Source organism: Tamandua tetradactyla, chromosome 24 (assembly GCF_023851605.1).
Source record: "Tamandua tetradactyla isolate mTamTet1 chromosome 24, mTamTet1.pri, whole genome shotgun sequence".
Classification (NCBI taxonomy): domain Eukaryota; kingdom Metazoa; phylum Chordata; class Mammalia; order Pilosa; family Myrmecophagidae; genus Tamandua; species Tamandua tetradactyla.
In genome coordinates, this window is record NC_135350.1 from 2,253,881 (window position 1) to 2,273,843 (window position 19,963).

Below are 19,963 nucleotides of genomic sequence, written 5' to 3' on the forward strand. Positions count from 1 at the left end.
ATTCTACCAAACATTCCAGAAAGAATTAGTACCAACTCTCCTCAAACTCTTCAAAAACATCAAAGTGGAGGGAAAGCTACCTAATTCATTCTATGAAGCCAACATCACCCTCATACCAAAACCAGGCAAAGATATTACAAAAAAAAGAAAACTACAGACCAATCTCTCTAATGAATATAGATGCAAAAATCCTCAACAAAATTCTAGCAAATCAAATCCAACAATACATTAAAAGAATTATACACCATGACCAAGTAGGATTCATCCCAGGTATGCAAGGATGGTTCAACATAAGAAAATCAATTAATGTAATACACCATATCAACAAATCAAAGCAGAAAAATCACATGATCATCTCAATTGATGCAGAGAAGGGATTTGACAAAATTCAACATCCTTTCCTGTTGAAAACACTTCAAAAGATAGGAATACAAGGGAACGTCCTTAAAATGATAGAGGCAATGTATGAAAAACCCACAGCTAATATCATCCTCAATGGGGAAAAATTGAAAACTTTTCCCCGAAGATCAGGAATAAGACAAGGATGCCCATTATAACCACTGTTATTCAACATCGTGTTGCAGGTTCTAGCCAGAGCAATTAGACAAGAAAAAGAAATACAAGGCATCAAAATTGGAAAGGAAGAAGTAAAACTATCCCTGTTTGCAGACGATATGATATTATACGTCGAACCCGGAAAAATCTACAACAAAACTACTAGAGCTAATAAATGAGTACAGCAAAGTAGCAGGTTACAAGATCAACATTCAAAAATCTGTAGCATTTCTATACACTAGCAATGAACAAGCTGAGGCGGAAATCAAGAAACAAATCCCATTTACAATTGCAACTAAAAGAATAAAATACCTAGGAATAAATTTAAAGAGACAAAAAACCTATACAAAGAAAACTACAAAAAACTGTTAAAGGAAATCACAGAAGACCTAAATAGATGGAAGGGCATACCGTGTTCATGGATTGGAAGACTAAATATAGTTAAGATGTCAATCCTACCTAAATTGATTTACAGATTCAATGCAATACCAATCAAAATCCCAACAACTTATTTATCAGAAATAGAAAAACCAATAAGCAAATTTATCTGGAAGGGCAGGTTGCCCCGAATTGCTAAAAACATCTTGAGTAAAATAACGAAGCTGGAGGTCTCACGCTGCCAGACTTTAAGGCATATTATGAAGCCACAGTGGTCAAAACAGCATGGTATTGGTATAAAGATAGATATATCGACCAACGGAATCGAATAGAGTGCTCAGATATAGACCCTCTCATCTATGGACATTTGATCTTTGACAAGGCAGTCAAGCCAACTCACCTGGGACAGAACAATCTCTTCAATAAATGGTGCCTAGAGAACTGGATATCCATATGCAAAAGAATGAAAGAAGACCCGTATCTCACACCCTATACAAAAGTTAACTCAAAATGGATCAAAGATCTAAACATTAGGTCTAAGACCATAAAACAGTTAGAGGAAAATGTAGGGAGATATCTTATGAAACCTACAATTGGAGGTGGTTTTATGGACCTTAAACCTAAAGCAAGAGCACTGAAGAAAGAAAGAAAGAAATGGGAGCTCCTCAAAATTAAACACTTTTGTGCATCAAAGAACTTCATCAAGAAAGTAGAAAGACACCCTACACAATGGGAGACAATATTTGGAAATGACATATCAGATAAAGGTCTAGTATCCAGAATTTATAAAGAGATTGTTCAACTCAACAACAAAAAGACAGCCAACCCAATTACAAAATGGGGAAAAGATTTGAACAGACACCTCTCAGAAGAGGAAATACAAATGGCCAAAAGGCACATGAAGAGATGCTCAATGTCCCTGGCCATTAGAGAAATGCAAATCAAAACCACAATGAGATATCATCTCACACCCACCAGAATGGCCATTATCAACAAAACAGAAAATGACAAGTGCTGGAGAGGATGCGGAGAAAGAGGCACACTTATCCACTGTTGGTGGGAATGTCAAATGGTGCAACCACTGTGGAAGGCAGTTTGGCGGTTCCTCAAAAAACTGAATATAGAATTGCCATACGACCCAGCAATACCATTGCTAGGTATCTACTCACAAGACTTAAGGGCAAAGACACAAACGGACATTTGCACTATTTTATAGTTATAGCAGCATTATTTACAATTGCAAAGAGATGGAAACAGCCAAAATGTCCATCAATAGACAAGTGGCTAAACAAACTGTGGTATATACATATGATGGAATATTATGCAGCTTTAAAACAGAATAAACTTATGAAGCATGTAATAACATGGATGGACCTAGAGAACATTACGCTGAGTAAGACTAGCCAAAAACTAAAGGACAAATACTGTATGGTCCCACTGATGTGAACCGACATTCGAGAATAAACTTGGAATATGTCATTGGTAACAGAGACCAGCAGGAGTTAGAAACAGGGTAAGATAATGGGTAATTGGAGCTGAAGGGATACAGACTGTGCAACAGGACTAGATAAAAAAACTCAAAAATGGACAGCACAATAATACCTAATTGTAATGTAATTATGTTAAAACACTGAATGAAGGTGCATCTGAGGCATAGTTTTTGTTTGTTTGTGTCTTTTTTTTATTATTATTATTTTTATTTTTTTCTCTATATTAACATTCTATATCTTTTTCTGTTGTTTTGCTAGTTCTTTTCCTAAATCGATGCAAATGTACTAAGAAATGATCATCATGCATCTATGTGATGATGTTAAGAATTACTGATTGCATATGTAGAATGGAATGATTTCTAAATGTTGTGTTAATTTCTTTTTTTTCTTTAATTAAAAAAAAAAATTTTTTAAAATTAAATTATTTTAGAAAGATCAATATTGGAAAACTAAAAATGCAAGAGTAATCTATAGTGTTGTAAGCCAAGAAAGAGGGTTATCTTTGGGCAGGGAACAGTGATAAGTCAAAGGCAAAGGGGATGCTGGGAATGATTTATTTCTTAACCTGAATAGTGGTTACACAAGTATGTTCACTTTGAGATAGTTCATTGAGGTGTATACCTAGGATTTATATAGTTTTTTTAGCATGAGTTTTAACAAGTTACCCTGTGAAAAAATTTGCTTTTAAACATAGAGGACATTTTCTCTAAAGCCAAACCTCCAGCATACATTTAAATATATCAGGAATGTATACATTTCACTCAAAAAAAATCTTTGTAAAGAGATTTCAGTTTTACATTTTTACATAATTTACAGTTTTACATAACTTTATGAAATTAGAGAACATTAGAGTCTACTGCTGTTTATTTTCAAGTTATTGAAACCAAACATGACTTCAGAGAAATAGCTGTGGGGATAGAGGGGACTACGTTATACAAATCAAGGCAATTTTAAGGATCATTTTTTTGGAATGAACATCAGAACTTATTCTAAATCTCAGATACTTTTAAAGCCAATTATTCTTCTGTAATTTCTTCAACTTTTCTTCCTGTCTTCTCCTAAAATGTAAGCTGCTTAAAAATCCAATAAGATTCTGGCTTTTTCCATCTTTAAATTGGTTAAAAAGGGGTTAGCAAACATCTTTCTTAACACAATAAGGTAAAACATCCATTTTTGTTCTTTCTTTTATTGTTACTAAATCAAAATGCAATGTATTTTTAACATACTTCAATATTTTCTGAAAAAGTAATAAAAGAAACAGAATGTACAGCTACTTCAACACTACTCTAGCAATAAAATCTGCACCCCCTAAAATAAAATTCCTATTCTATAAATGCTAATTATTTTTACCCGTTGTTTTCAAAAGCGGAAACTGACATTATACCAATTTAGCAACATGCTAAAATTTTGTAAAGACAATGCCACACATATTTAAGAGAATAAGCCAAGTTCTTTTAGTTTCTAATAAAACTAAAACACCAAATTGTATTTCACAATGTATGACTTTTCTGCAGGATTGTTCAATTATCCATTCATGCTTTCCTTCATTCAACAATATTTAGTGAGTGAGCTAAACATGGGAATTAAGACATAGATAAGACAGTCTTTGCCTTCCATGAGACTGAATGCTACACTAACTGACAAACATGTGCCCACGTGAATCAGTAATCTGGATAGTGGTGCTATGAAAAAAACGAAAAGAAAAAGGGGAAAGAGTATGATGAGAGGAGGGAGTGGGAAGCTGGCAAGCTCATATAGGGTTGTGAGAAAAGGTTTGTCTGAGGACTTAAAGTTAAGTAGGCATTTGAATAAAAAGAGAGAATCGTGAAGAACCCTGAGGCAAGAATGAGCTAAATGTATTTGAGGTATAGCAAGACAGCAAGTTAAACACAATTTTATTTTACACAGCACTGTGTCCTATTTCTTGACACATATATTCCAAGGAACCAGAAAGATTTAAAAACCAAACTAAGGACTTACCTGGTCGAATTGTGCTGTCTCTTCCAAAAAGATGAAGGCGTCTTCTACCAAGGCAAAAATGTTCAATTATATGAAATATTTCTACAGGTTTTTCTATGTTGCCAATTTCAGGTTCTTCTGTGATAATTAAGTCAATGTCAACATTAGCATGAATGAAATCCCCGTCTGTGCTACGTTTAACAGTTCCTTTGATCCCCATAAGGCAGTGTTCCTAGATAACAATAAAAGCAGATCAATTCATGTCTTTTCATTGTCATATTTCATAACATTTTATTTTTTCTGATGTTCCCAATTCCAAAATAATTCTCATATTTCTGAATGTTTGGGATGTCATTCTTTGGACAAACAACAAATAAGAGAGCCTGGATCTCTGGATATGGGAAGACTGCCAAGGAACCTAGAAATGCGAGTTGGAGCTATCATTTTATTTAAATACACCTATGGTAAAGCTAACTAAGATATCCATTGTTGGTGGTTCTAAGCATATTGTTTGTTTTTTTAAATAAAAAAATATGAAATATTTTAAATAAAAAATAAAGTATTGCATGAAAGCGCACAACTTAAAAAAAAAAAAAGAAAGAAAAAATTGGGGGCTATCAGATTTTAGAAATGAGTCAAGACCAGGGAGTCTTTTCCTCTGCATATTTGTTAACAATTTGTTTTCACCAGTTCTAGAAACATGGCTCTTGACCTTGAATCTTCAAATGATGCTATACTGAGCCTTGGATGACCCAAGATAAAACTCTACAGAAGGTGTAAGTCTTTCTATAAGACAGGGCACTTTAAACATAGATACAGACTTACAAATATTCAGCACAAGTAAATGTTAAAATCAAACTTCTTTTTTTTGACCTTCCCTATTAAATCTGGATTTGGGGAGGAGAGGAGGAAGTTTTAAATAAGTTTAATTGTCCACTCAACTACATGAACCAATAGTGGAATGAGTGGCTTAGGGTCCCTTCAAAAGAATTTTCTAGTCCTAGAAACACTTAAGAAAGATCCTTCCACCAGTGGTTCCCTAATGTGTGAGAGACCAAAGGAAATAAAGTGTTAATCCCAGACTGAATCGTATGAAGCAGAAGTTCTCCAGGACTATTAGGTAGCTTCTCAGGGTTCTTATGTGGGAAAAAAGAAAAGAGAAGAGGAGGGAAATATGCCTCTTAGCTGGCCAACTATCAGTCTCTTTTTTCTGAGCCTAGAGAAAGGGAAAAATTCTGGGAATCAGGTATACCAAAAGTTCCTACATGACTTAGAATTCCAGCAATTTAGGACATGCAGGTATATATTGTCCCCTCTCTAGCACAGTGGAGGCTAATCTAACAGTGAATACAACACTTAAAAATTAATTCAGATGTATTCTTGTAATAGTCAAAGCCATTTTAACAGGTCTAAGAAAAGGACTTTTCCACCCAAATCAATTAAAGAGTATATGATGATTTGGAAAAGCCTGAGAGAAAATAATTAAAATAAAAAAATATTTATAAAAAGCAGTAAAGGCAATACCTTTGTTCTCTGGAAGACAGCCTTTGGATCTAAAGTCTTAGTCTTCCCAGGATTGTTTTTATTGGTTTTAATCCAACAAATATCTTCACATCTTCTGTAGCCCCACTTGCGCAAACACTAGAGATGAAAACCAAAATTTTTTTAAATGCTTAACTTAAACAAATCTTAAAATAAGCAACTAGCATTTTAACACTTTCTAAAGATTTGAGACATTAAATTCCGAGGGGGCACGGCAATTTTGTTTTACTACACAAATAGAAGAAAAGAAATGCCATATTTAAATATACAGCCATTATACAGAATACATATATACTTTTTGAATATTATATGATGTGAAACAATATACTATTAAATATCAAGACATAGAAAGGATTATATAATACCTTAGTTCTTTAATACTTTCTTCTCTTGCCAGCAGAAGTTGTGTTTTAATCATAAAGAAATACTCAGCCTTTCTGTAATCACAAAATAATCTAAAAGATAATTTGATTTCTGTCACCTCAATTTTCCATCCTCAGCTGAAAAATTTCTAATTGATAACTTCTTTTTCAATGTGAGCATGCTATAAACTTTTTTTATATTTGATACAGAAATTTCAGACTACTAAAATTGTTATGTATATCTCTTTACTGAGTAAAACTTTACTTTCATCATTATACATAATCTAAAAATAATGAGATTTGAATCTTAGTGTTGTCAAATCTATTATAGATGAACATAAAACACATCGTAACACATTACTTTCCTCAAAGTGGCATTTTGATGGCCTATTATATCCACGTACTGGCCAGCTGCTGAGAATAAAGACATGAATAAACTGTAGTACTTATTTTCTTAGTCAATTTAAGAGTAAGTGGGGGAAATAAGTAAATAAGTACTCTTCTTGTTGGTGCTATGATTGAGTATATACAAAAATACAGTGGAGCACAAGATATACGCCCTTTTCAGGAATGCTCTACCTGTGTAAGGTAAGATACATCTTACATTTATACTTTAAAATCTCAAAGACCAAAAGCAGTATCTGTTCTTGTCACCAAAATTTCTTTCACGATGGGTATTCATTATATGTCACAAGGACCTAAATCCTACATGCTCTAATCCACTAATTCACTAAAAGTTCATTAATATTCCTCAGGCTGAATTATTTTCCTAATCATTATGGCCAAAATTTGCTTTCACCAGTATGCTAAACTGTGGCAACAAATAAAGTAAAACCTCCTAATCATTTTCAACTTAATTTGGGGGTGCAAGAAAATACCAAAGCCAGACACTAGAGCAAAAAAAAAAAGGTAAATATCAATATGCCTGTAAAAAATATACAGCATTTATGTTTCTCTTTCTGAGCTCTTCTGTAACATGCTGGAAGCTGTCATTAAAAGAATGGGGATACCTCATTGGAGTACAGCTATAATCTCACCTTGGATTAACAAATGACAGAAGCAATGATATTATCCAACAGTCTCAAACTTGTGATTTATATATAAAATAGTGACTGCAGAATTTCAGAACTTGAGCATAAATTTATTTCAATATAATCCTACTTTTTTTATCTCAAATAATCCTACTTAAATTCTTTACCTATTAAATAGACTCTTTCCCAAATTGCATATTAAATGAGATAATTTATTATACAACAGGTAATGTGTTCTAAAAATGGAAAGTACTATCCAATAACAGGGGAGGAAACTAAGAACCTCAAGATGAAGCACCTTCCTGCCCAAAGTCTCACTATCAGCAGAAGAATTTAAACCAAAACTGAAGACTCCTAACAACCAGCCATAACATTCCCATTATTCTCAAATAAAATAGCATATAATGTTTTCATTTAGAAATCTAAATGCTCCAATTAAAAGAAAAGCTGTGAAATAAATTAATTATAAGATACTTAAAATAAACTGACATATTATAATTCTTTTTTTCTGCCATTCATTCATTCAAACTACGTCTTCCAGATGCTATGTTACTTTTCCAATCTGATTTGGCTTCCAATTGGAATTGAGGAGTCAGTGCTATTCAAAAGAGAACCTTTCAGTTACCTATATAGTAAATGACATGTAAGCAGCTCATTTTGATGTGCAATTTGGAGTTTCAAATCTCCAAACTGTTCTTTTCCTGAAGTTATAGTAAACTGTATTTTGAAAGAGCTACCTTCATCCCTAGTGTGAATTAACTGGCATAAGAGTATCAGACTTTATTTGGGGATTACAGAGTATGCCAGGTACATTCTTTTCTCAATATTTTTTCCTTCTGAGTATTTCAGGACTACTAAAGAAACAAAGGACAAAATAATATTAATCTCCAAACTTTTATGCATCATGTTATATTTTTTTCTTATGAATTTAAAAATCCAATTTCAAAAGCCACCATCTTACCACTCTTCCAAGGTCCAATCCCTCCCCGGAACCACACCAGAGAAAAATAAATGATCGAGGTGCTGCAATCTCATCAATTTCTAACTTCATAATCTATAAGAAACCAAAACAATATTGCATAAAGTATTTTGTTTCCCATTTATCCTAATGCAAAAGAATATTCATTCTGATTTTTCAGTACCCTCATTAGATTTGTTCTTTAAATGTTCTAATTTTAATTTAGACATATAACAGAAAACAAATTTATCCTTAAAATATTTTATCCTAATGCTCTTTTCTTATTCTGTACACAAATTACACACACACCTGCATGCATACCACACACGTATATGGTGTTTGCTCTAATATGGGGAGAGCTTACAGGAAAACATATTTATAGAATTAGGGAATTTTACTAGATGTAGCTTGAGAGATATTCTAGAGCAAGTCTTTACCATTTACAGAAAAGAGAACCTGGTCTGAAAAGAGCTTGAATGACCCCAAATTTAGGAGCAAAATTAAAATGAACTGTAACAGCATTTGAGAGGAGTCTGGCTTCAAATGTCTATAGAACAGCTCTAGATAAAATAATATAAAATAAAATAATTTAATATACATATTAAAGTGACTACTTTAAGTCAAATAAAAAATACATATAACCTATAATTTTGTTTGGTTTATATATATTGTGTGTGTTACATTTAAAAAGTTCTTAATAATTAAATTTCAAAATTTTGGAAACACCATAGTGTCATAAATGACTGTGAAAGCAACCAGTTTATATGACATTCTTCTTTTTTTTTTTTTTCCCCCACAGCTTCTTAAGCATCAAGAAATTCCAGAAACCATGGTTCAGCAGAGCTTGGGTCTATAGGACCAGCTAAACTTTTCCAATACAGCAGCTAGAGCTGAAGTTCAGTGAAATTAAGCTAAAATCAAGGATCTGCCTATAAAATGGAACTTCTTCATTTCAAAAACTCTTTTAGTTTGCTATATATAATTGAAGCTTTTGGTGACCAAATTTCACCAAGAGATTAAAGTACTAATTAAAGATATGCAATTCATTTTTTAAAATTTTCCTTCCTTTGGGTCAAACTGACAAACATGTTTTTAATATTAAGATTCAAATCTGAGTATAGCCTGGCAAAGATGACTTTTATTTTTTAATTAGAAAAGTTGTAGGTTCACAGAAAAATCATACAGAAAATAGAGTTCCCAACTACGCCCCATCATCACCACCTTGTATGAGTGTGGTGTACATGTTACAACTTATGGAAGGATACTGTTATAATTACACTACTAAGCAGATCCTTGATTTCAGCTTAATTTCACTGAACTTCAGCTCCAGCTGCTGTATTGGAAAAGTTTAGCTGGTCCTGTAGACCCAAGCTCTGCTGAACCATGGCTTCTGGAATTTCTTGATGCTTAAGGAGCTGTGGGGAAAAAAAAAAAAAAGAAAAATGTCATATATAAATGTCATTTATGAGACTGTGGCATTTCCAAAATTTTGAAATTTAATTATTAAGAATTTTTTTAATGTAGCACACTCAATATATATATAAACCAAACAAAATTATAGGTTATATGTATTTTTTATTTGACTTAGTCACTTTAATATGTATATTAAATTATCTTATTTTATAAAATATTTTATATTATAAAATATACAGTTAGTATATATATATATACATATATATATATACTAACTGTAGTCCATGGTTTACTTTAGGGTTCATTGTGTTGTATGGACCAATGTTTTTGTCTTCAATTTTCATTCTAGTAACATATACACAACCTAAAATTTCCTCTTTTAACCACATTCAAATACATATTTCAAAGCTATTAATTACAGTCTATTTGGGGGTTACAGAACTTTTGGTTAGGAAGACATTATTAAACACTACTGGAAGATGTAAATTTGCACAACCTCTCTGGAAAGCTTCTCAGTAATAAATATCAAGAGCCTTAAGTCTCTAACTTTAGGTTTTAGAAATAACATATTTGTATACTTCTCAGAAGTTTCAACAATAAGGATAGATTATATTTATAAACAAGGAAGGAGGGAAAAGTGTCAAATGTAATAAAGAAAAATGCCAGGGGTATTGAAGCCAGTAAGAAAAGCTCCATGAGGGAGGAAGAATTCGAGGCAAATCTTGAAAAAATAAATATTATTATTATTATTAACAATACTAAGTATCATTAACTCAGAAAGAACATGCAAAGATCAATGCAGTTTCCTACAAAGCACTAGTCCTATAAGATAGTTTCGGTCCTTTCTTTTCTCTACCTCTCTTCTGCCCATGACATTGCTGATTACTCTCTCCCTGCAATTCCCTATTCCCTTGGTTTTCACAACATTCATACCTGCTGATTCTCCTACCTCTTTGATCTATTTTTTTTTAATCTCTTTATACTTGTAATGTTTCCTGAGGCTTTATTTCAGTCCACATTTTACCTCAACTGAGACACTACCCCAGGACGAACTCATCTGTTCTCATGGGTTTCATGTGCTTATCACTCCAAAACCTCTATTTTAAGACCAGATCTTTCTGGCCTTTGAGCTTCATATTCTATTACCTCCCCGACTTGAGTGTCTCACACACACCTCAAAATCAACTTGTCCAACATTATCTAATCCCTCTAATCATACAACTATTCTTTTTTTTTTTAAAGCTTTTTCTTATTGTATGATTTAACATATATACAAAGCAAAGAAAGAAAAAATGGTAGTTTTCAAAGCACTCTTCACCAAGTACCTACAGGACAGATTCCAGATACCATCAACTCAGATTTTTCCCTCTAGCTGCTCCTACAAATATTCTTATATTCGCTCTCTCTGTTGGCGATAACTCTATCCACTTATCCCACATAGAAACCTCTAAGTTATCCTTGCCTTCTCCCCTCACCCCAGTCGCTCAATCTTACCGATGTATCTCCTAAACATTCTTGAATTTATTGCCTTCTCTCTATTCCTACTGACACCGCTCTAATTCACGGTTCTTTATCTTATAACTAGGTTCCTGCAATAGTCTTCTAACTGCTCTTCCATCTCCAGGCTTCTCTCCCTCAAATTCGACCTCTCTGCAGCTGTCTGTCTACTTTCACTAAATAGTTTACTTTTATTAAACTCTTTAAAGCCCTTCAAAGGCTCCTTAAGGGGTTCCAGATAGCGGTTCATGCACCTAAAAAGATACCATGACAAGATAGTTCCAATCTGTGCTAAAAGAACCCCAAATGACAAGGAGACCTCCCTCACAGTAAATCAGAGATTGTCTTCTGCTTTCACCCTTCTACCCGTGCTACTCCTTTTGCTTGGAATCCCTTTCCCACACTTTTCTTCACCTTACCAATTCCAACTATTTATTTTGGTCATGGGTCACGTCTATACTGTGTCCTACCTTCCTAGCCTTTGTCATTTGTTCTCACAGTACCTTATGCATTCCTCCATTATCAAACACTAACAAAATTATAGCATAATTATCTGTTAGGTCAATGTTCATCCCATTAAACCGTGTGCTCCTTAAAGGCAAGTATTAAGTCCTAGTCATCTTTCAATCTCTGGTACCTAGCACAATGCGCAGTACAGAGTGGGTGTACTCTGTTTTTTGTTTTTGTCATTTTTGTAACTGATCAATAAAAACATATACCATAGCAACTAACTGAAGTTAATCAATTTGCTTAGTTTTATTTGAAAAAATAAAACTTCTTCACATCAATTACATTATACTGAAATCATATGTTTATACATCCTTTTAATCCACTTACATTATAAGCTCCTTAAAGACTAGGGATAATGTTTTTTTCATATCTTATGCTCTGATGCTTACAAAAATTAACCAAATGCAACATGAGTTATCACTCTATTTTTACACTTTTCTAGCTACAAATTCAAGGGCTCTAAGTCTGAGGTTGAGTCTTCGATAGTCTACTTACTACCTGTCAACTTTTGCCTAAAAAAGGAGAATCAGTGTAAGACCATATTAGACATTTTCTTTACTTGGACTTTCCACCACAATACATAATATAAAATTATATTTATTGTCCCTACAAAATGGGGATATTTATAATCTCACTTTCTGATCAAATAAACACATAATTATTTTTAAAATAAATAACTCATTAGAATAGAGAAGACTTTATCGTACATCATCCCAAGTCCAGCATTTTTCGTTAGCAGTGATGCCCGTCTCTCGATAATACTCTTCTAAAGGGGGTTCCAGAAGAATCACATCAAATTTGGGTGTTAACTCTCTGATGTCAAAAGCTTCTATATCTGCTTGTAAGTACCTATTTGATTTAAAGTATAACAAATGAGAACTACCTTACAGATGGTAATCAAAGAAATTTCTTAAATATTGCTAAGCACAAAATAAATGAATAAATACATAAAACGGCAGGAAACGGTGGCTCAGCGGCAGAATTCTCACCTGCCATGCTGGAGACCCAGGTTCGATTCCCCGTGCCTGCCCACGCAAAAAAAAACAAAACTAAACACTATTTACAAAATACTCATGAGCTAATTACTAAAATGCCTTTTAATGAAGTTGTGCCTTTCACGACTAAAGAAAAGACAGTAAACCATCTACCAATGTTCTTCTCTAGGGCATAGATAGAACTACATATTCCCCATGTACTTACAAATATACACTTCTCATTTTTACACTGAAAATCCATGCTCAGATGTTCAGAAGTCTCTGAATACCTTTCCATTATATCAGAATTTTCTAATAAATATTATTTAAGTTTTTTCCAACTGTTTACTTCCATTAGAAAAACTATTTTCTCTGTAAGTTTTAAAATCCTCCCTCTCAAAATGTTCCTAGATTTGAGGGTGATTTTCTTTTAAGAGTTTGTTTGTAAGTAAAACTGCTTATATTTAACAGTCCTCTCGGGTTAAATTACCACTAATCTACTGAAAAGCTATTTTTACAATCGTATGAAAGTATTTTAAATCTACAATACTTTAAATGTAAAAACATTTTAAAATACAAAGAATATTAGAGTCTCCTCAAATTTTTTCCCACATAGACCTGGTTTGTGGTTCTTCTAATAACTAACAAGATACGTTTTTATCAGACTGTTATTTGTATAAAACATTCAAAGTAAGCTAAGTATAGAAAAGATTCTCTAATTTCAAAAACCTCATACTCATTTTTGAAGGAAAAATTACTCCATTTACCAAAGGTAAAAATAGATTATTATTCCAAACTGTTAAGAACAGCTATTCCTAGATGCTGAGATACAATTAATTTTTATTTTCTTCATCTACATTGTCTACAATAAACAAATGACTTTGCGAGAAGAAAAATTTATATGACGACAATTTTAGCAAGTTATCAAGAATACAAACAAATATAAATAACTGTTTTAAGAAGAAAAACCACATTAGGCAAACTACCTAGAAAGCTGGAAAAAAAATTAAATGAGAGTATTCAGTTTCAAACTCCTGAGTGTATTCAGGAGTTTCAAACTAATATATTTGACTATTAAGATGAAATAAGAGCATGTTAATGTTAACCTTTACTGTTAAAGTTTTTTTTAAAGAAAAGTTATGGATAAACAATTGATACATTAACCTGAATTGGCAACAAAAAAAATAAATGAATAACAACACTTACATAGGAGGGGTGTTAGACTTGGCTATTAACTCATCCTTAAGTCTGATGAGCTCCCTCAGTTTAGGGTATTCTTCAAATCTGTCAGCTAAACCTAAGGGGGAAAAAAGAGTAAATTTTAAATTTCAATATTTTTCAATATAACTGAAGCTAGCATTACTGAATTCAAAGGTTGTTAGCCCTCTCAAGAAAACAAAACAGAACAAAACAATGCACACCGTTTTAATATCGCTTCTTTTTTAAAACTGTTCATTCCAATATAGTATTTTTTTTTATTTTAGAAACATATTTTAAATCTAATGACAATAACCCTCCATGCAGGTAAAAACCCAGATTTCTCAAGCCCAACATTAAGTCAATATGCCCTTTAATTCCTTCTCCATATTATCATAAACTAAACCTTCAATATATTTCCAGGCCTAGATCTTGAAAAAAGTCCACAAATCTTTAAATAAAAGGCTATTTAAAAACAGAGAGACTCATCATTGTATTTTGGCTCTCTGAACCCCAGAAGAGATTTTAGGGAGGGAGGACTGGGACCATGAACAGCAAACAATTCCTTACACTGTTTATTTGTTTTTATTCTTAACCCCACAGGAAGCATATCCATAACAATTTAAATCAAGCAAATTTCCTAATTTAAAAACTAAATGTAAATATATTAAGGACTTTAATATCAAAGAGCATAAGTGAAAGATTTTCTAAAGCCTCCTCAATCAGGATTTTATATTAAATTTAAAATACAACAAATTTCAAGATTTTATTATAGTCAGGTTTAATCACAGTAGGGTCAGCTCTCAATCAACTACAAAATAGAAGGTACAATTTTTTTCTTACAATAGTTTTCTAAGTACGTTTTCTTTGCCTTAAGAGCAGAAAGATTTAAATCAAAGTCTGGTTATACAATTTATCATACATCTACATACTTGTGCTGGTTTAAAAGGATGTATGCCCACTAGAAAAGCCATGTTTTAATCAAAGTCCCATTTCATAAAGGTAGAATAATCCTTATTCAGTACTGTATGTTTGAAACTATAATCAGATCATCTCCCTGGATGATGTGATTTAGTCAAGAATGGTTGTTAAACTGGATTAGGTGACGACATGTCTCCACCCTTCTGGGTGGGTCTTGATTGGTTTATTGGAGTCCTACAAAAGACGAAACGTTTTGGAGAATGAGAGATTCAGGGAGAGCAGAGAATGCTGCAGCACCATGAAGCACAGTCCACCAGCCAGCAACCCTTGGAGATGAAGAAGGAAAACACCTCTCTGGGAGCTTCACGAAACCGGAGGCCAGAAGAGAAAGCTAGCAGATGACGCCGTGTTTGCCATGTGCCCTTCCAGGCGACAGAGAAGGCCTGACTGTGTTCGCCATGTGCCTTCTCACTTGAGAGAGAAACCCTGAACTTCATCGACCTTCTTCAACCAAGGTAGTTTTCCCTGAATGGATGCTTTAGATTGGACATTTCTTTAGACTTGCTTTAATTGGGACATTTTCTCGACCTTAGAACTGTAAACTAGCAACTCATTAAATTCCCCTTTTTAACAGCCATTCTGTTTCTGGTATATTGCATTCCAGCAGCTAGCAAACTAGAACAATACTACATCTAAATTTTGCTCTGAAAACATTAAAAGTTAGTTTCTAAAAAATTAGTTTCTACTTCAAGTGTAACACTGCTAACAAATGACAAAAGAAAAAAACAGATAAACTGGATTATGCTGAAATTAAAACTTTCATTCTCCAAGCAATACCATCAAGAAAATGGAAAGACAACCTATTGAATGGGCGAAAATATTTGCAAATCATATTTCTGGTAAGAGGCTTGTACCCAGAATAAAGAAGTCTCATAATTCAACAATAAAAAGACTAATAATTTAATACTCTTTTAATACAGTTAATAATACTCAAAGGGTTTGGATATTTCTCCACAGATATATAAATAAAGATGTGAAAAAGCTTCTCCATATAATTAGTTGCTAGGAAAATGCAAATCAAAACTCACAATGGGGTACTATTTCATAACAACTAGGATGGCTATAATCAAAAAGAAAGACAAAAAAAATGTGGCAAGGATGTGAAGAAACTGGAACCTTCATATACTGTTGGCAGGAATGAACAATGATACAGTCTCTTGGAAAAAACCGTCAGACATTTCCTCAAAGGGTTAAAACAGAATTACCTTATGACCCAGCAATTCTACTCTTACATATACACCCAAGAGAAACGGAAACATTCCTTCACAGAAAAACGTGTACATAAAAATGCTTATAACAGTCCTGTTCCTAATAGCCCAAAACTGGAAACAACCTAAATGTCCACCAACAGATGAATGTGGAAACAAAATGTGGTATACCGTACGACAGACCATTATGTAGCGATAAAAATAAGTGAAGTGCTGATACATGCTACAGCTTAGATGACCCTTGAAAACACTGTTATGTAAAAGATGCCAGCATGAAACACCATATATTATATGATTCCATTTACATGAAATGCCCAGAATAGCAGATTTATAAAGACAGAAAAGTAGATAAGAGCAGGGCGAGGAGGGTGGAGATGAGGGGAGGAAACAGGAACTGACTGCTAATTTGTACAAGGTTTCTTTAGGAAAGATGAAATGTTCAAAAATTACATTGTGATGATGGTTGCACAACACTGTGAATATATTTTTAAAAACACAGGTAAATGGGTACACTCTACAGGATATAAATTATATCTCAATAAAGCTGTTAAAAAAAATGAAGGGACAGTCTCAAAATGAACTGGGAAGAAAGAAGAGAGAAAGAAGGAAAGAAAGGGTATTACTGCTTGGTGGCAAATGTACTAGAAGTACTAAAAACAGAAAGGGGGAAACCAAGCTGGGAAAAATAATTTTGCAGAGATGGTCCCCAAATGGAATAATTACATGCATGTAATCAGAGTTAGCTATAGCATATCCCCAACAAGTCTGACATACCTACATCCCTGATGAAATTCTGAGGTCTATGTCCAGTGTCTACAAAATGTTGGCAATAATCATTATGGGGATTTAAGCTCTGTGTCCCCTAAAGAAAAGTTAAAATTAAATTAATAATACATACTCTGATGGTATACACACTACCTCTGTATTTTGTTTTTTTATTACAAGGCTATACAAAATATAAGTAGACAGATACACAGGTAGATTAGAAGGTTAGTACTATTTCAAAATACCATAGCTAAAGTGACAGTCTTACTCTTCAGTAGCTACAGATATCAATACACTATTACCTCATACCAAATAGCCAAATATCAGAAGAATATTTCATCTGTAATCTTAAATGATCTCTATTTCATAATAATTCCTCAATAATCTTAGAAAATCTTAAAAACAAACAGATATTTAAAATACTTTTTAAAGGCATAGAGCTTAAATATGAAGAGACATAAGATTTGAAAATTATTTACCTTAAGAAAAGTACTAGAATCTTTGTAAATCTCTTCTTCATATGGCAAATTCTCTTCTTCCTGTTGTACTTCCAGCTCATCCTTTAAAAAGGACGATCAAGACTTTTTATATATAGCAACTAGTTCTCTAATTATGACATATTGATTAAGACTCAACATCAGTATTTTATTTCCTTAAGATATAATAAATATTTCAAATTATCTTTGAAGTCTATGCTTTTCACCATTAGATCTAACTAGCTGATTATTTTTATAATAAAATAAAGTATAAATCTTCAATACTAATCATCCAAAACTACTGTCTTATTAAAATTGTCTAGATTTATCTCATATATACTACAAATACTAATACTTAGCTCTAATCCTAAAAAATATGACTATCAAAGAGATAATTTTATTTCTATTAGGTTGAACCTTAAGAAACTGTTGTTAAAGGTAAAAAGTATTAGAATACTGTCAATTTCATACTGTATGACCTAATATAAACACATATATTACATATTAGCATGTATTAAAATGCAAAACATACAAGACAATACTCATGAGATTATATAATCATAACACTGATTCCTAGAGAAATACTGACACTATGTATTCCTTCCTCTATTAAATATCGCTGTATAACAATTAACTTGAAAAATGGTCTTTACTCCATAATATCTGCTTTTCAGCTAAATATTTCAGTATGCAATTACTAAGTTTAGAAGTTGGTTTTTCTTCAGCCTCCTTCAGAAATGGCTCTACATTGCTTTCTAGCTCAAGAGTTCTCAAAATATTTTAGTTGTACCATCCTATATACTTAACAAGGAATAACACAACTCAAAAACACAGTGTTGCAGCCTCTCAATATCTGACCCAATCACCCAAAGGTTCTGATACACTTACTTTCCCACTCTTCTTTAAGAATATGATTGCCTCGTAATTACCAGGCATTGTGTTAAGTACTTTACACACATAACCTAATTCAATCCACACAGCTCATGACTTAAGGAAACTGATATGAAGGTTTCACTGATAATACATATGCCAGTATAATTATTGGCACATTCTAAAATTCAGCTTTCCCTCAAATTCATTTTCTTGAATAAGAATCTATTATTGTAAAGATTTATTTTTTTCTCAGCCTTAAAATTATCCCATTCACTACTTGCCTTATATTCTTCTAATTTGTCTTCATCTGTCTCTCCTTCATCCAGATACTTACGTTTTGCACTTGGAGCAGAGGTATCATAGGAAGCCCTGAAAATATAAGACTAAAGTTATCACATGCAAATATAATACATTTTATACAAAACATCTATTAATGTTAATACATCATCTATTAATACAAATATTATTAAGTAACAGGTTATAAAAACAGAAGGCAATTTTTTTCTTGATTAAAGAGTCTCCTTTTATCCAGTTTATAAATCACCCCAAAAGTAATAAAACCTGTCTGACAATTCTATAATTTATTTTTATGAACAAATGACAAAATCAGCTGTTATAAGAGATGTACTGTAAAAGAACTTTGTATAATAAGTAATCTCTCTCGAGTGAACTGGTGTTCAAAATATCTTCAATACTACAAAATCCTAAAGTGCTTTCTGAGCCATCAAATGAATACTACTTTTAGGGAAAAAATATTTCTTCTATAAAAATTGTTTATTAATAGTACATAAGCTCAGTCAACCATTCATTTCCTAACTACTTTACAAATGGGAACTTACTACATCTAAAAATTAAATCTTTCATTATTCATGAATTAAAAATAAAACCAATGTTTCCAAAATCTTTATTTTGATGCTTTGCATAACAAAATACTTTACATTAGGGTTATTCGCTTATTAAAATAATGAATGTTTCGCAATATTAAAATATCACTAAAAAAAATTACTCAACTGACCTGCAAGTTTCTCTTGTTTCAGCAATTTCTCTCTGCTCATCTTTGCTATTTAACACAGCACCAATGCTGTCTGCACTTTCAGCTCCCAGCTGAGAAAAGGCAAGAACCAAAAATCTTATCAAAATGCAGAGTACAGCCTTTCCAGGCACTTGCAGTAACATTTAACAAAACAAGCATTAAAATAAGTATTCATAACTGCCAAAGCAAATAAATGGATCAATTAGCTTGCAAGACAAACTGGAAATACCCTGGAACAAAATCATGTTAGTTTAGACAGCTGGTAAAGCATAAAATGCTTTCCTCTACAACTGAAATTAAGACACTCCACCTAAGCCAGTTTCCTACTTTTAAAATAAGCATGAATCAGCACACTAACAGTACCTTATTTATTTATGTTCTGATAAAAAGCCATTCCGTTTTATTGAAGCCAGGTCTTTATTATAGGCACAATACTAAATATTTCTAATATGTTAGAAATGGTAATGCAAATACTTTAAAAAAAAATCAGCAGTTATGGGAATTTTGCAAAATATAATACATGTAAACAAATTACTGGTTGAGATTGGGCTGGCTAAATAAAGTAGTATCAGTTCATGTAAAGCTTTAAAAGCCTGACCAAGAGTTGTATAATGGAATTTATAGGCCATGAGAAAACATCTAATATTTTTAAGCACATGAAGGAATGAGAAAATCTGCATTAAACAGTCCTTTTAGCTAAGGAACAGGGAGAAGACATACTAAAAAAAAAAAGAGCAACAAGTCACCAGTCTTGATCGTAA

General features: G+C 32.6%; 1 protein-coding gene across 1 annotated transcript in view; it reads right to left on the minus strand.

The window, feature by feature from the left end:
• Nucleotides 1–19,963, minus strand: part of METTL14 (methyltransferase 14, N6-adenosine-methyltransferase non-catalytic subunit) — a 35,782-nt gene that overhangs the window by 11,367 nt on the left and 4,452 nt on the right. The window contains exons 2-10 of the mRNA XM_077142445.1: nucleotides 19,185–19,273; nucleotides 18,451–18,538; nucleotides 17,300–17,380; nucleotides 16,830–16,917; nucleotides 13,876–13,966; nucleotides 12,403–12,544; nucleotides 8,279–8,371; nucleotides 5,907–6,023; nucleotides 4,404–4,614 (exon numbers count right to left, since the gene is read on the minus strand). Coding sequence (XP_076998560.1) covers nucleotides 4,404–4,614; nucleotides 5,907–6,023; nucleotides 8,279–8,371; nucleotides 12,403–12,544; nucleotides 13,876–13,966; nucleotides 16,830–16,917; nucleotides 17,300–17,380; nucleotides 18,451–18,538; nucleotides 19,185–19,273 — 1,000 coding nt within the window. The remainder of the gene's footprint in view (nucleotides 1–4,403; nucleotides 4,615–5,906; nucleotides 6,024–8,278; nucleotides 8,372–12,402; nucleotides 12,545–13,875; nucleotides 13,967–16,829; nucleotides 16,918–17,299; nucleotides 17,381–18,450; nucleotides 18,539–19,184; nucleotides 19,274–19,963) is intronic.